Here is an 18148-nt window from a genome sequence, read left to right on the forward strand (position 1 = left end):
TTGCCAGTTTAGGGCCAGGTGCTCTGATGGTCCCCTAGGAACAACAGAGTTAGTCAAAGGGATGCTGTTACTGCCCTCAAGGAACCTAGGTCTGGGAAAGATTTTATTTTTTAAAATGTGAAACAAATGTTGAATAACCCCATAATCTCCTTTCTCTTATTTCTCTACCAGAAATTGCTTTTGAAATAAATTTACTATGGATAAGCCATGTCTTGGGGCCAACCCTGTCAAATCCCAGCATGATTCAAAAGCACCTAAATATTCTTCCCTGTACCTCTCAACAGATTGTTTAGAAGTAATCTTTTGTTCATTTGAAAGCATCTGACCAAATGTAAACAGACAGTGTTTTTTTTTAGACAGAATGTTGACTTTCTAAAACACCAGTTTAATTACTTAATGAAGTGACATCTGCTATTTCTTTACTACAACAGCCTATCTTTGGGGCCTGGTGAATCTTATCCAGTCAATTATTCTCTGATGATAGCTCCAGTAGATTACAGCCAGTGCCCCATCCTGGTAGATGGGCTGGGGCAGATGTGTATGTAAATCCAGCTGTGGTATGCAAGGCTTCAAGTGGGCTGATGGGTGGGAGCATCACTGCCTGTAGATGGCGGCACTTAGGACATCTGTGATGGATGGTGATGTGCTGTAGGCTGGGTTGTACTTGGTTTATGGACTGTCCTCTGGTGAACATCAGTGCATTACTTATGTTGTGATTGGCTTTGGATGTACAGCAAAAAGAACCTGCCTGGGATGCGCCAGACTTTCTTTTGTTTCCTATGGTGGATAGAATTTCCTGGGAGAAGTAGTGGGAACAAAGAACAAAATGTATGTATCTTGTTGAAACCTAGAATCTTTACTCTGGCAGAGAATTTCAGAGATACTGAGTCCAATCCCTCAGTTTACAGAGGAGGAGCCTGATCCCCCAGAAGCTGACTCAGATCAGTGGTAGGCAAGCCTAGGACCAGAACCAAGTCTTCTGGCTCCCAATTCATTGCTCTGCCTACTCTACCTGATGATAAGTGACCTCTTGGGTTGTCATTAACTTGGAAAAGTTAATGGCTATATCCTCTTTTTTTTAAACTGTCTTCCCTCAGCTCCTAATCAGCAAATGTTTGCTTTATTTGGAATCTAAAGGAGAAACGTCCAGAAACACTCAATCTGACATGACTATGTGGAGGAAATTAGCTCTTTATTGAAAGAGACCTCATTGTCTTGTGGGGTGTGTCATAGCTTAGAGCTGTGGGAGGGACAAGCCTGTCCCTAGGCAAACTGTTTTTTAGAATCATCTGGAAGCTTGAGGATACCTTCTGCTAGCAAACACTCCAACTCAGCTGCCACGGAGAAACAAATTAAATATAATTTGTTCTAATGAGATTTCCAGCAAGATTTCTGGACCAGAGAGGTTTGGATAAAGGAGACCAAGTCTCTAAACTGAATTATGGATCCTCTTTAAGGACATGCCTTGTCCCAGTCTTTTATTGAAACCCACATGATTTTTGTGGAGTTCACTTATGGGTTTGGATTCACTATTTATACTTGTAACTTATTTTAAAAGCACTGTATGCCCTCAGGACTTTTCATTAAAAGGAGCTGTCCCCCACCAAAAATATAGCTAAATAAAAAAAAAACTTGGTTGAGGTCCTATTTAAAAAATTATACTTAAAACTATGCAACTACTGGTACTGTGTACTTGTGAGGTGATATCATCTGATGACAATTTATCATTGTCAGTGAGATACAATGTTGTATATTTCTTTTCTTCAATTCTGCTGTGATATGGAAGCAATTATCTTGTCAAGGCTGGAAAAACTTTAGTTCTGTCAAACAGTATAACAAAACAACAGCTCCTTTTTATGAAAGAAAGTTTGGAAAGTGACGTGAAAGAGTGCAACTCATCTTAAGGCTTTGATGACTTAATGGATCTGGTTACCCATGAGCACATCTCCACCTGGCAGCTCTGCTCCCCCTCACCTTCCAGATGTGCTCTGTGGAAAGTCCAGGACTGGGCGGGTGCTCAGGCCTGGGTCACTCCTCCTGGATGCCGTGAGCGGGTTTTTACTAATTACACAAATCAATAACAGATGTGCTGAGGCTGAGTACCTCATATTTGTTCCACAATGTGTTTTCTTTAAATTACAAATGTTTTTTAAGGCCCCCAAAAGGTCACTAGATAGCTTTCCTCTGCAACACTTAGGAAAAGGGGGGATACACATCTCCAAAGAGGTAGTTAGTTCATCTCATTATTTGAAAAAGGAGCTCAGCCCATGGTCTCAGAGTAGAAAGCCCTTTGTCTGCTTAAGAACTTTAGTAAGGTTTATTCAAATGTGTCATTCTATAAATCATAGGTTTTGTGTTTCCTGAGCTGTTTTTAGAATGTAATTTGTAGTTGGAGTATTTTTTAACTCTATAAAAAATGGTAGATAAGGCTGATAAATTGCTCCCATAAAGAAGGGATCAAGGAGAAGCTTTCCTTAAATAGAAAAACAGTGAAGTTGGAAAAATGAACTCTTTTCCTTTTTTTTTCTGATCTGTAAAGAGACACAGGGTTTTAAACAGACTTGTGACATCTTGTAGTAGCATGGCTTTTGTCTCTTCAGAATATTGGAGATAGGGAACAAATATTTTGTAGGTAGAGATGACATGGCTTCCCCTGTGAGTACAGGTGCCTGAGGGAAAATAGTTTTTTGTGGGACTCCTTTTAGATAAACAATTTGAATCACCCAACATCAGAGTGTCAGCCTAGAAACCTGAAAAGAGCCATTACCCCTCAGCCCCGACCCTACCTCTCTCCTCAGGGCATCTGTCAACCTGTGTTGGGAGGGTTCGGAGGGAAGAAAAGGCTGTAGGGTGCCTGAACATGCTTGGAAGGGGAGAAACAGGGATGTTCATCTAGTCTCCTGTGCCCGTCTCCTAGTCACCAAAAGGGGCCTTAAAATGTTTTCAAGGGGATCTAAGGACCACAAGAAGTAGAGCATTTACTAGAATAACTATTTGAGTAGCTGGAGATCTCTTGCAAGGTTTTTCAACAGAAACCCATTGTAGAAGAAATATTGCTTGCAGCCTTAATTTCTGTGAAAGACCCTGAAGTCTTAAACTGTGCTAAGCCAATGTGCATAACTGGCAAAGGTAGTTGCTAAGGTAAAGAACTCAGGTTAACACATTTTGGTAGAGCCTGAGATAAAAGCCATAATTAGAACAATGATTGATATAATTAAGTATTCATGAAGAAATTAATTGTGCCAAGGTACTAATTTCTTCTTTAAATCTTGTTCTGATGTTATATTGATCTCATGGCTACCATAGTTTATTATAGAAGTAAATTTCTATGGTTGTCTCAATACAGAGTTCTATTTTCATAAAAATATAGTTAGCATGAAAATGTTCTTTTTTCTTTAATCATTAAACACATCACTTGAAGCTTGGATCCTTGCATCCTCCTCCCATCCTCCCTCCTTTCTTTCTTCTGTAAGATGGTGTTCACTTATTGAGCACTGTCTTTCAGATGCTGTAGTGGCATTTACCTCATGTCATTAAATACTCATAGCCTCCCTGTAATCCTCATTTATAGGCAAGGACACCAAGACTCAGAGAGATTGAGTAGCCTATTCAAGTTTACACAGTTCTCTCTGCTGACTCCCTTACCCTGAAGACACCAGCTTCTTTTCATTGAGCAGGCACTGAGTTTGGTTCTTGGGCCCCATACATGAGTAAGATTATCCTCTGTCAAGGAGCTCACAGTCTAGTGAGATGGGGCTAGGAACCAGCATATAAATAATTTTAAGTCAATAGTTAAGAAGCAGTGAGGTATGGGCATCATGGAACTACCAGTGAGTGGCCCGGAAGCCACTGATGGAGGTAGGGAGTGGCCAAGGCTCAGAAAGGGTTCCTGGAAGACCTACCCATTCCTCTCCCCTCTTGCTCACCCTTCCAGGATCAAACATATTGAAGCAGATGAGAAGTAAGAGGACGGGCATCCCAGCAGTGGGAAAAACAGGAGGAAAGTTCCAGAAGTGAAGAATAGCTTGGGCAGGAACGCAAGCCCACAGGCATTTGGGGAGTGATCTCATACGGATTGTTTGAGAGAGGGAGAAATCTCAGATTTCTGACTTGGATGCTGGGGTGGATGTGATGGTATCAGATACTGACTGGTATAGGGAACACAGGAGATGCATCTGTTAAGGTAGTATGAGGATGAGCTCAGGTCTTAACATAGTAAGTTTGAGGAATCTGTGATACATCCATGGGAAAATGCCTAGTAGAAAATTAAATATGTAGCATGTACTAAAAAGTTGTGAAATAATTGAAGTATTTTTAGAGTCAACCTATAGTCAACAAATATTTATAGAGTATCTACCAATGGCTAGATCCTGCTCTGGGTATTAAAATTATAGTTCATGAGAAAATTTATTTTTCATGGAGATTATATTCTAGTGGGATGAAGACAGATAAGAAAAAATGAGTAAGATAATATCAGAATTGTTAAGAAATAACTGGGTAATGTAAATGGTCTCATTGAGAGAGTGAGGTGACACTGGAGCTGTGACCTGAGTGTTTAGAGGAAACTTCCATATGAATACCTTGGGATTAAAGTGTTCCAGGCAGAGGGCACAGCCAGTGCAAAAGTCCTGAGGCAGGAATGAGTTGGATAAGTTGGAGAAAGCCCATCAGTGAAGCCCCAGATCAGTGAGGGAGCGTGAGAGTGTTGTGAGGTGAAGTTGAAGAGGCAGGCAGGCATGCAGGGGACCAGGAAGGGCTCTTAGGCTATGATGAATAGGGAGTCTGAATTTATTCAAAGTAAAATGGAAAGCCATTAGAGGGTTTTAATCCAGGTCAATGATAATGTTATTTTAAATCAGTAGTCCCCAACCTTTTTGGTACCAGGGATGGTTTCATGGAAGACAATTTTCCACAGACCAGCAGGGATGATTTTAGGATAAAACTGTTTCACCTCAGATTATTAGGCATAGAAGGCACAGCCAGTGTTCCACCTCAGAGCATCAGGTATAGAACTGGCATGCACAGTTCACAGTAGGATTCATGTTTCTATGAGAATCATACACGGCTGCTGATCTGACAGAAGGTGGAGCTCAGGCTTGCTTGCCTGCCACTCACCTGCTGTGCAGCCTGGCTGATAACAGACTATGGACTGTTTTAGGTTGGGGATCCCTGTTTTAAATGCCAAAAAAAAAACAGCGTGTAAAATTGTGTTTACTGTATGCTCTCAGTTATGTTAAATAAAGTGAGGGAAAAAGCCTTCAAGGAGACTAACTTTCTCTTTCTTTTCATTTCTCTCTCCCTCCCTCCTTCCCTCCCTCCTTTCCTCCCTCCCTCCTTCCTTCCTTCACACCTTCCCTCTTTCCTTCCTGCCTCCCTCCCTCCCTCCCTTCCTCCCTTCCTCCCTTCTTCCTTTCCTTTCTTTCCTTTCCTTCCTTCCCTTTCCTTTCTTCTGTTTCCCTTTGCTTTTCTTCTTTCTGGGTTTCACATCTGTCGCCAGTCTGGAGTGCAGTCATGCAATCTCAGCTCACTGCAGCCTCTGCCTTCCAAGTTCAAGCAATTCTTCTGCCTCAGCCTCTGGAATAGCTGGGACCACAGGTGCATGCCACTACAACCAGCTAATTTTTTGTATTTTTGGTAGAGACAGGGTTTCACCATGTTGCCAAGATTAGTCTTGAACTCCTGAGCTCAAGGGATCCACCAGCCTCAACCTCCCAAGTGCTGGGATTATAGGTGTGAGCCACCATGCCAGGCCAAGGAAGCTTTCCAAATGACAACACTGATTGAGAGAGGTGGTTTCTTGCAGTGGTCAGTGTTGTGGGCACTAAGGTCCATAGGTTTGGACTTCACTCTGACACTTGCTTGGCTGGCAATTCTCAAACTTTATGATCTCAGGACCCCATTATCAATATTTATCATCTTAGGAATGAAAATGAAGAAAAAAAATTCTAAATAACTCTTTTATTAATTTGTTTAAAAATAACCCATGACACATTTATGAAAGTAAGATATTTTTAAGCAAAATGATTATATTTTCCCAAACAAAAACAAGTTAATGAGAAGAATGCCATTGTTTTACACTTTTGTAAAACTAGTTAACATAATAGAAGTCAGCTGGCTTCTCCTATCATCTGCATTTAGCCCGCTGTGATATCACATATATACACTCCTGAAAGAATGGGGTGAAAGGGCAAATACGTAACTTTTTAGTATTATTGTGAAAGTAGTTTTGACATTACGGAACCACTAAAAGATTCTCAACTAAGAAAATCTTTTTTTCCCTTTGGGTTTTTAAAAAATAGATAATATAAAAAATTTTTTTGTGGGCATATAGTAGGTGTATGTATTTATTGGGTACATGAGATGTTTTGACACAGGCATGCAATATGAAATAAGCACAATATGGAGAAAACCTTTGTATTTAAGGTATGACATTGAGCAATCGCCTAACCTTGATAAGCCTCAGTTTCCCCACTTAGAAACTGGGAACTGTTAATAGTACCTACCTCATGGGGTTGTTAAAATTTAATGAGCTGATATATGTAAAGCACTTAAAATGGTACAGAGTAGATATTTAGTAAATATAAACTATTTTTCTTTCTTTTTGTTATTGTGATATTAAGTGGCAGCAAAACTCTTGTGAGAAATTGCAGAAACTCATTGAAATCTTATTCTGATTTTTCCTTCCTGTCTTCTTTTGCTCCTGTTGTGAAATGAAGCTTCAAATCGGAGTGCCAGTTGACAAATGCTTATAGTTGTTGAATAAGTGTAGCTTGTAATGCTAGCCAGTTTGTGATGAGGAGGGTACTCTCTGCCAGATTCTCAGCTGTTCACAGTTGAGTATGCCATAATTTCTCAGATTCTTTTTCTCTTCTTAATACCGGAAACTGTCTTTTCTTAGTGAGTTGAAGTTGGGTGGTAGAAGAGATGGAGGATGAAGTGATTTGACAGTGCCAGGCTCTGCCCTGAGCTACAAAGCCCCAGTTCAGCTGCTTTCTGCCTCTTATTTTCTATACTGCAAGTGTGAAATTAATTGATATCTTTGAGGAATGAAAGTCAGATGCCATCATCAATGAGTTGAAGATTTGTGTTAGCTGCTCTGCTTTAAAAAAAAAAAATGAAGCGAGTGTAATTTCCAATCTTGGCTTCACATTGGAATTACCTGGGAAAAATTTAAAGTGACCAAAACTTAGATCTTTCTCTCAGGGCTACTGATTTAATTGGTCTGGGGTGTGGCTGGAGCATCAGGAGTTTTGATATCCTACTCTCTAAAGTCTCACTGGGCTACTGTAAAAGAAGGTCACATGCTAAATTTTTAAATTTTTTATCATTTGTAAAGTTTAACAAATTGATTAAAAAGTTTATAAATGTCAGCTTAAATTGTTCTGAAATGAACACCCATGTACCATGTTTCAGTGCCAGAAATATAACATTTCCAAACATTTAAGAGCTCCCTTACTATTCTTCATCAGACCTCTTTTCCGATCCTCTAGAAGTAACTATTACCCTGCCATTTTATAGTTACTGTTTTTCTGTTTTATAATTTTATCATATGAGTAGGAGTTTCTAAACAACATAGGAATAGGTTTTCATACTTTTGCACTATTTTTAAATGGAATTATGCCTTTGTATATGGCTTCTTTTGCTCAATATTGTATGTTTTTTATTCATATTTTTGGATATAGTTATCATTCCTTGCTTTTCATTATTCTGTAGTATTTTGTTACATCAGCATATGACAATGTCTTTCTTTATCCCACACTTGTAAGATGTTTTGGTTGTTTTTGTTTGGGGATTTCTATGACCAATGCTGCTATGAGGATTTTTATGTGTATCCCCCTGCACAAAGATAGACATTTTGTGGGCATATGTATCTAGAAGTAGAGTTGGACACATTCACTCACCAGAAGGAAGATACAGGGGCTGAGCTGCAGTTTTGGTGGACTTTTGAGGGTAGATAGGAGTTGGAGACTGGGACCCTGTCACAACTGCTGTTCTGGGCTGGCACCCTGTACAGTTGCACTGCTCTGAACCAGGGAGTGTTGATAATCTACAGGAGGCAACTGACAGAGTGAGCTGTGCCTTCAGTAGTTTCCTGGGCCGAAGGGAGAAGGTTCAGTGCCATCATGGGTAGAGATCATGGTGAAACCCTTCCTATTCTGGGCTGGGATCCAAAGGTAGCTGCCCAGCAATGGGGTAACAGGCTCTGTCATAGCAGGACACTTGGCTAGCCCAGAAAATATCAGGCCTTCATCAGGTATGAGGAAAATATCATACCATCCTCAGTAGCTGTTAGAAGGAAATAAACATAAGGTCTGGAGGAGGATAACATTATCCTAGGCCTTGAGATAGTTATGAAGTTCTAATTCTTTTCTTGATCTTGACAGATCATTCTCCACTGTCTTGTTAGTTCACCGATACTTTGATGAAGATGCTTTTGTTTTTTCTCAGCTTTTTTCATTATCTTCAGCAGAAAGTTTGGTATAAATCAATTATTATGGCACATGCCCCCTATCCTGTATGATAAATTCAGGCTTGTTTCAATCTGCTAAATATCCAAGGGGTTCCAGGAAGTGCCAGCCAGCTTTTCCAGTCTGTTCTCATGGATGCCTGACTAGTGGACTACTGCCTTGCCCTTCTGCAGGTTCTCTCTTGCCACACTGAGTGCATTATCCTTCAGGTGGCTGCTGCTATCTTGCACCACTTTGCTCCTAGCATGGACCTAGGCTGTGGTACCTTAGAACTGGTCCATACTGATTCACAAGCACTGACTGTTAAATTTTCAGGAATTTTGTGAGCCATTGGTTAAATATAGCCATTATTTAAAATTATATAAATTTATAATTTAAATAATATTAAAACTAAAAGACAGTTAATATACTCAAAACTAATCCCTTTCTAATTATTTTCCCATGTTTGACTATTTATGCTCTTGAGGTTATATTGGTCCGTATGGTAGAAATACTGTATAATTGTGAGTACATCTCAATTCCACATTCAGTGGCATCACTGCTTGAAATCAGTCATGGAGGAATATTTACACTATGGAAATTGGCAAATGCTACAGATCAAGGCTTTTTTTTTTTTTTTTTAAAGAACCTGTTGTTAAACGTTTATCAGCATGTCATTGGACATAGTCCCCGTTTCTAAATCCTTACAGCTGAATTCAGACCAGATGATGAAAATAAAAGGAATCAGACAGTAACAGAGGGAAGTTACCATGCAGAGAACTTAAAATCTGTTATTAGAAACAGTTATTTTGAGTCATAAGCTTTTCCACTTCACCATTGCCTTCAGTTTCTTTTCTGCATAGTATCCAGAGTGATCCTGTTAAAATGTAAATAAGACCAGGTTGCTCCTTTGCTTAAAGTCCTCTAATGCTTCTGTGGCACAATAAGAGTGTCTTCTACTTTCACTTGTGTAATAAGCCATGTTTGGCTACACAGGATTGTTCTTCTTACTTCCTGACATCCATTATTCTTCTACAGGTCACTCTGCTCTTCCCAACTGGGCCACCTTGCTGTTCTCTTAGCATAGTGGATGCTTTCTTCCCTCAGGGTTGTTTCATGGGACCTGCTGGCAGTATGGAATGCTGCAAGTCCCAGCATTCCCAGCTGTTTCAGAAAGCTGCATATTAGATCTATTTTCTTCAGATCTTATCTCAAATTCACTTCTCAGTGAGATTTTATTCAATCACTGTATTAACAATGACAGCCTTCCCCAATTCCCTATCCTCTTTCCTCTCTAGCACTTACTACTTTCTAACTAATTTACTTACTCAGTCCTACTCCCTGTAAATTTGATGTTGTTTATTCTCTTTCCCCTCTCTGCATTAGAACATAAATTTCATGAGGAATTTTTATTTGATTGATCATGCTGAATTATTGACTAGAACCTAATACCTGGCACATAGTAGTTTATCAACAACTATTGAATGAATGAATAAATGAATGAATGATAGAATGATAGAAGGGGCATTGGTTTAGGAGCTGGAGACCTAGATTTTAATTTTTGCTTTTGCCAGTAATAAGCTCTATAACCGAAAGATTCTGTTTCCACATCTGTGTGAACTCATTAGCAAAATGGGGATATATGCCTGCTCCACATGCCTCATTGACTTTTAGTAAGGCCCATGCAGGGAAGTCATGTGTAACTTACTCTATACAGGTATGAGGGGATATTTTTATTGTTTTCCTTGTTTATGCCCAGTACAGTGAGCATCTTGCTTCATGCCCATCTTACTTTAAACCACTCTCCCACAAAAACCTCTCCATTTTAACACAGGATAGAAATAACAGGCTCTTTACTCTATTTCTCTCTGAAGATTTTAGTGAATTGTTTTTTTTTACCACTTAGATAATTAGGCTCATTATAAGCCATTGAAAACCTGGGCCATGAAATGGCAACCCACAAGGTCCAGAGCCTCATGTATGTTCTGCACTGTGTTAGGGGTACTGCGTGTGTTATTTTGTCTTTACTGCCACACTGCAGGAAGGGTGTACATCACTTTAGAGATAAAGAAATTGGGGTTTAGAGAGGTCTAGTATCCCATTAAGGCAGCAGAACTGGTAAGAGGCAGGTCTAGGAAAGAACTCATATTTGTCTTTCCAAAAGCCAACTCCCACCCACCTCAGAAAACCTGGCTATTTTAACTAAATGTGAATATTTTCACTACCTAAACAGGAATATTTTCACTGCTGTGGATGATGTTCCTCACTTTTATGTTATATTTCTTTTCAGACTGTTTATGACCAGTGGTTCATCACCCTTTTTAACATTGTTTACACATCACTGCCTGTTTTAGCCATGGGGATTTTTGACCAGGTATGTTTTTTTCCCCCATCTTTATAACTTAGTTTCTCTTTTGTGCCTTTTAGTTTCTTCTGAGTTCTAAGTAGAAGACACAATTCTAAGCAGAAACCCTAGGAATGCAGTTGTTTTTGTTGGTGTTGCGTGGATTACAAATGCATCCAGGTCCACTGTGACTTCCTTCCCGAAAAGCATTATTTGGTAAAGGTTGGCTGCTCTCCTCTTAGAGATTCACATCCCATACATTGCTCTAAAGGCTCTAGAAGTCCTGTAGGAAGTAGTCTCTTTAACTTCATTTTTAACCCAGCATTTCCCAAACTTCTGTGACTGTAGTTTTTTTTGTTTTCATATAGGACTTATTAATTAATATGTTTCAGAACTAGTTTCTGTGGTTCACACACTGGGAAATGCTGCCTTAGCATCTGAGAGCTTATAAGGAACCAGCAGTGATAGAAAATCATGGAACTAGGTTGGTGCACAGGGACTAGCATCTGCAGTGAGACTTCCTTGTTACACACAGCCCAGAACAGGAACCATTGACCAGCAGAGAGGTCTGCCAGTGGGAGAGAAGGATGAGAAGCCCCATAAGCACCATAAGCCCTGTGGCCACAGAAAGAAACAGCATAGATTTCTTTTGTCCAGCATCAGTGTGCTTGAGTGGGGAGAAAGAAGAGGATCAGTTACAAAAATTGTGGATCCTTGGCACACTGAGAGCCTTGGAAGGGACTTCCTGGAAAGGGGGAAAAAAATCTGGCTGCCTGTGGGGAAGTGAAAGACTAGCCAGTGGAGTTTCCATGGCACAATTAGAGTGTCTTATGTTTAAAAAAGCTCTTTGTTTTTTTAAAAAGTATTTTTAAGGAGACCAGATTTTCTCCAGGCTGTTGTTAAACCCGTTTGTTAGGCCTCATTTTCTGGGCCAAAGCCGTCTATTGCAAAATATAAATCTTCACATTATGAGCTCACTCCAGTCTCTCATTCGGCTGGCTTTGCAGTCAGTTGTAAGTCTCCCTTCTCATATGTAAAAAGGGCAGTTTGTAAAAGGTATATTTTGTGGAATTCTACAAAAAAATAATGAACTTCTGAAGACCTTAGATGTAAAGAATTAAACGCATTCATTTTTCAGTACCCATGTTTACAAGTGTTTCTTTTCTTGGAGCTTTGTAGCTGCCCAGAATGTGGAATAAAATAATAAAAATAAAGCAGTTTCTGGGAAAAGATGGTTATTGTGCAATTCAAAAAAAATATAATAAGGCTTCCTATTACCATCAAGTTGAGTGTCCTCTCTTTTCCTGCTTTGTCAACCTTGGCCCTTAAACTGATCACAGGATTGTGGAATGCTGTGCTAGACGGGCCTCAGCAATCATCCCCAGATCTGATTGTTTTCTAAGTCAGAAACCGAGCCTTGGAGAGTCATTTCCCTAAAGCCACACAGCCAATAAGTGGGACAGCTAAGCCTGGAACCGGGCCCCTTAACTTTGGGGTTGCTACGTTATTACTGTTGTTGTTGTTATTATCGTTATTTTATTAATTGTTATTTATAGAAGCATCTGGCACATTTATGATGTGGCAAAAACTCTACTAAATACTTTACATGCTAATTTAAACATGGCAATGGTTCCATGAGGGAGGTGTTACTATTTGCATTTTTGGGCATGAGGAAACTGAGGCTCAGATGGATGAAGTAACAGGTCTAAGACTACACACCAGCTAAACCCATTACCAGGGATTGAGCTCATGACTGTCTTGTTTCAAAGCCTGTGCACATAACCCTCAGTCACTGAACTAGGGGAACAAACACCCAAAAGTATCACAAAACGATTTTCTAAAGAGAATATACTAGTGTTTTTCCATGGGACTCTGTTTGGAGAGACCTGGGCCATCCCACAAGCAGGAAGGGGAATGTTCTCTTCCCCCAAGAGTTCACCACTTGTGTTGCTTCCACTTTGGCTGCTTCTCCTCCACCCATGGTCTGCTGATGTCCCTGGTGGTTGATTTTGGTTTTTGACATTTGGCTTTGGTGCTCATTGTTGTTATCAGCACTATTTTGGAGCTGGCTGGAAATGCAGTCTTGGGCCCTCAGCCCTATTGAATCATAATCTGTTTCCCAGGCGATTTGTGTGCACATTAGGTTTGAGAGCATTTAGTTTCTCTCAGGACCTGGTTAGTGTCAAATGTGCCACCTTCTCATTCTGTCTAAATTCTTTGTTCTGAACACCTGGTAACTGCTCTTAAAATTCTAACTGGGGATGATCCTCAACCCCAACCCTCAGTCTCAGCCTCCTCCTTCCTTGGAATCCCAGACGCAGTTTCCCCTTTTCCCTGGTCTTCCTCTGGCTCCCCTCCCTCAAAGTCACGAGCACTGATTTGACAATTCTGACTCCACAGCTCTCTGCTGTCATCTCCTGGTCACTACCACTCACTCTCTTGGCAATTAACTTCTGGGGCCCATTGTCTGCACATGATGTGCTGGAATTCTGGGACCATGAATGCTTCTAAAAGCCTGCAGGAGAGTGTAGGAAAGAAACTTCAATTTGAAGCCAAATAGCTAGGCTCCGATGAAGCCCTGGTTCTGCTGCTTACAAGCTGTGTGACCTCTCATGAATCTCTCTTGGAGACTCAAGCTCCTTCTCTGTAAAGTAGAGATCATTTTATTATCTTCTGGTTTATTGTGGTAATGCAAACAAGATAATGTCCTGTTCTGGCCCAGTGAGTAGTGCATATTAGTACATGGTTAAACAGGCATTTGCTATTTCTGAAGATAGGGAATACAAGCCCTCTCTGACTCTTTTTATTCCTTCTTCACTGAAATTACACTCTGTTTACAGGATGTGAGTGACCAGAACAGCATGGACTGTCCCCAGCTCTACAAACCGGGACAGCTGAATCTACTTTTTAACAAGCGTAGATTTTTCATTTGCGTGTTGCATGGAATCTACACCTCATTTGTCCTTTTCTTCGTTCCCTATGGGGCCTTTTACAACGTGGCTGGAGAAGATGGGCAACATATTTCTGACTACCAGTCCTTTGCAGTTACCATGGCCACATCTTTGGTCATTGTGGTCAGTGTACAGGTAACCATATTGGTGTAAGCATCTTAACTTGATGGGTTTACAACTTAAAAAATTCTATTTCATTGTTGGCTTATTTTGCCTACTTGTTAGGGGAAAATAATCCTAAAGGAATACTGGGGTTTTCTTTTTAACTACACATTTTGAGGTGAAAACAGGAAACTTTAACATAAATTACCAGATGTGGAGAATTAGCACCAGGTGTCTATAATATTCATGTTAGTAGAAACCTCACAATTTATCATTTATTTGGGTGTGCCTTGTATGTAACGATAAAGGATTATACTATTATTTTCTTCTTGTATTTGAAGAAGAAAATTCCAGTAAGGGAAAGAGAAACTTGCCTATGATTTTGTTAAGACTTAATAATTTCCAGGTTTTAAAGTGAGATCTAAAGTTTGGTTGGCAATACATTTCTGTGGAATTATTCAAGAGATTCATTCAATGCTGTACCTGTGACATATCTGAATCTCACATTCAGAGGACCTCTTCTGGTGGGGATGATTTTTTGAGGCTTCATTGACCTTCCTCTGTCTTGAGTTGTGTGTCTATTTCCTTTTTAATGCAAGTGGTGGTCAATGCCATTAGATACTGAGTTAGAGTTCATAAAACTTTTATTTTTATTCTTTAAGGGGAGGATTGCTATGTTGCCCAAGCTTGTCTGGAACTCCTGAGCTTAAGCAATTGTTCACCTTGGCGGCTTTCCAAGTAGCAGAGATTACAGGCGTGCATCACCACACATAGTTACAAAAATTTTTCCTGTATCACTATCTGTAGCTCTTAGGAGATACAACAAGCTATGTGACCTCTGTTTTATTTCGTTGTCTTTTGATTACTGAGACAACTGTTAATAATTAGTTGATCTTCTCTTTGTCATGGGGTACATTTCCAATTCTCTGGATTCCCTTTCCGTAGAGAGGACAGTGGTGGGATGTACAGGGACATCTTTTTAGTGGTAACAGCTTATTCACCTCCAGCTCATACCTGTTACTTGGTAGTCCAAGATTATTTGAAAGGTAGTAACTGTAATAAAAGGCCACTCTCTGAAGAAGAAGCAAATAGAAAACATTATTCATACTGTCCTTAACATGATCTGTTTATAAGTAAGAGTAATAAATTATCTGGAAGAGTCATTATAGGTACGATATGTGACAAGCATTAAATGTTTGTGTGTATGTGTGTCTGCATGCATGTGTGTGTGCGTGTGTGTGTGTGTGTGTGTGTGAGAGAGAGAGAGAGAGAGAGAGAGAGAAACTGGTGTTCACAATTAACCTTGCAATTTTTGGTTAACTTAATCTTTCTAATTTTTAAAAAACCATGCTCTTATGCTCATGCATCTTTTTCTCTTTTTTCTTTTGCTTGGCCGTAATTCATTTTATGTGCTATTACAGTAGTGCTAGTGCCATGTTTTTATATTAACTTTATGTTTAGAAGCTGTTTTTCTCATAAAACATACAGTTCTCATTTTAGTTGGATGTTGAATTTACATTTCTCCTTTCTTACAAGTTGGGAGGCCACAGAAACAATCACATTTTAAAAACATCATTTAATCACAAAATAATTACAGAATTTCAAAAGTTTATTTTAAAATCTTCAAGTGACAAGAAGTAACTTGAAGTTTTTAAAATAAACATTTGAAATTTCTTACCCTTGATTATCCAAGTTTTATAAGAATGATAAAGAATGATATCCATGCTTTTTCAGAGGGGATTTACACTTAGGCTCAACATGACCATTGGCCTCTCGTTAGGATGTTTTGCAAGAGGATATCCACATCCATTTGCTTCAGATCTTAATGGACATTTGTCTTTTCAAAATCCATTCCCTGCCTTCCATCTCCTCAAGGACAATGGTGATCCAACCCATCCCTCCAATCCCATTACTCACAGTATCCCAGCCACACTGGCCTTTGTTCTGCTCCTGGAATTCACCAGTCTCTTGCCTGCCTTATGCCTTTGCTCTTTCCTGCCTGGAACATTGTTCCGTCAGATTTCCTCAGATATCATTTTGTCAGAGGAGCCTCCTTTGATCCATTTAAACTAAGGCCCCTTTATTTTCTCTAATGGAATAGAAATCAAGTATTTTATCTCATAGCTGTCCTCTCCTCTTGTATGCACAAATTTAGTTGTGTGTTCCCTCATTTAATGTCTTTCTACCTCCTAGACTGTACCGTTCATGTAGGTGGTGGAAATGTCTATTAATCACTGCATACCCAAAGCTGAGCACATCACCTGTTGGTGGGACAGACACACAATGGATATTTCCTGAGTATTGGATAAATGAGGGAGCTGTTGAGAGGAAATTCTCCCACTACTGATCCTGTCATAACAAGAGAGTTCATCTGGGTTTGTCAAATTCCTAGGAAAGAATCATCATAACTGATGTGTTTACAGATTGTGTCGACAGTTTTCAAATGTGTCCAGAATTTCCAACCAGTCTGAGAGAGGGTCCTCCTGTGCTGAGTCCAGCAGAATGACCCAGCTGTGAAATGTTGTGTGGGGAAAAGTGAGACATTTTAGATGCCTTCAAAAGCAAGGCAGTGCAGGAAAAGCCAAGTACTGCATGGCTTCAGAAGGTGGGATGTGCTGTGGTCGCCATACCTCCTGAAGGCTGGCAGAAACTTATATGCATGCACCTGCGGTACCTCTACCGTAAAAGCACAAAATCCTTTTAATTTTATTTTTATTACAAAAGGAATACATTGCAGGAAATTCAGGAAAAGTATAAAAGTGTAGAGAAAAATTAAAATTCACACATAATCCCAAATCAGGGTTAGCATGGAAAAAATGGAAAGTAGATTATATATGATTCTGTCTTTTTTTCACACAACTTTGTATCACAAGCATTTATCTTACTTATAAAATATTTTTTGAAATATCCCTGTAAATGGCTGTAGTATTCCACCATATGAATGTGCCATAATTTATTCAAAACTGTGTTGCTGTTAAGATTGCTTCTACATTTCACTATGGCAAATTGTACAGTGGAGAAACTTGCATATAGTACATAATTCTCAGCGTGATCCTCTAGTTACTTTCTAAGGAGTTATCTCACTAAAGCGGGGAATTCTGGGCTAGAAGATATAAGGAAGTTTAAGGTACTTGACACATAGACCAAATAGCTTTCCAAATAGATTGTATCATTTTCAGCTAAAGGGTGCAAATTACTCTTCTCAGCACCCTGTCACTGATTTAGAGTATTAATTTGAATTATTTTATAATTAAAAAACTGATAACCTTTTGTTGCCTGGGAAATAACAAATGCATGTTGTTAAAACGGGAATAATTTCTTTAAAAACTTTAAATTTTGAAATAATTTTAAATTTATAGAAGAGTTGCAGAGACTACAAAGACAGTTCCTGCATACTCTCACCTAGACTTTCTCAGATGTTAATGTTAACATCTTACCTCACCATGGTACATCTGTTAAAACTACGAAATTAGCATTGGTATAATACTATTAACTGAGCTGTGGATTTCATTCAGATTTCTCCAGTTTTTTCATTAATTACCTTTTTCTCTTCTAGGATCCAATCCAGGATCCCACATTGAATTTAATGGTCATGTTCCTTAGTTTCCTCCCATCTCTCAGAGTTCTGTAGTCTTTGCTTGTCTTCCATGACTTTGACACTTTTGAAGACTGGTCTTCCGATATTTTGTAGACTGTTTCTCAGTTTGGGTTTTCTGAGTTTTTTTCTTAGGAATAGACTGAGGTGTGGTGGATTTAGGGAAAGAATCACAAAGAGGTGATGTGTTCTTGTCTCATCCTGTCAGGGAGCACATGATTGCAACATGATTTATACAGGTGATGCTAATCTTGGCTACTCTATTACAATGGTTTTTTTTAGGTTTCTCTACTATAAATGGATTATATTTCCCTTTCCATACTCTGTTCCCTGAAGTAAGTCACTAAGTCCAAACCACATTCAAGGGTAGGAGAATTAACCTTTACCTCCTATAGGAAGGAGTATCAAATAATTATTGATTATATGTTAAAACCGTAGCAGGCATAATTTTAAATAAAATTGCTCTAACAAACAGGGGTCCCAAAGGTAAAAGGGATTTACCCAAGAGCACACAGTGACAACATTGCAGGTTTAGCACTAAGATCCAACAGTCTTATTTCCCAAGATGGTGTTCTTTAATAAAGACATTTATGATTATTAAAGATTTGAGTCAAGCATTTCTTACAGCACAATTATTACTGGGCTGTGAATAATTAGGCATAGTTGAGAAGCAGTGAAATGTAATCCTCATCATTGTAATGCAGACACA

General features: G+C 39.3%; 1 protein-coding gene across 9 annotated transcripts in view; it reads left to right on the forward strand.

Moving 5' to 3' along the window:
- Positions 1 to 18148, forward strand: part of ATP8B4 (ATPase phospholipid transporting 8B4 (putative)) — a 302163-nt gene that overhangs the window by 219721 nt on the left and 64294 nt on the right. For 8 of the 9 annotated variants that reach the window (XR_012516263.1, XM_074393624.1, XM_074393622.1 and 5 more), the window contains 2 exons: positions 10738 to 10821; positions 13632 to 13877. The exons of the other annotated variant lie outside the window; for it this stretch is intronic. Coding sequence is in view for 7 of the 8 variants with exons in the window: in XM_074393624.1 (XP_074249725.1) it covers positions 10738 to 10821; positions 13632 to 13877 (330 nt within the window). In the remaining variant the exon portion in view is untranslated. The remainder of the gene's footprint in view (positions 1 to 10737; positions 10822 to 13631; positions 13878 to 18148) is intronic. 9 annotated transcript variants of the gene reach the window in all.

Source organism: Saimiri boliviensis, chromosome 2, assembly GCF_048565385.1.
Source record: "Saimiri boliviensis isolate mSaiBol1 chromosome 2, mSaiBol1.pri, whole genome shotgun sequence".
NCBI classification, from domain to species: Eukaryota; Metazoa; Chordata; class Mammalia; order Primates; family Cebidae; genus Saimiri; species Saimiri boliviensis.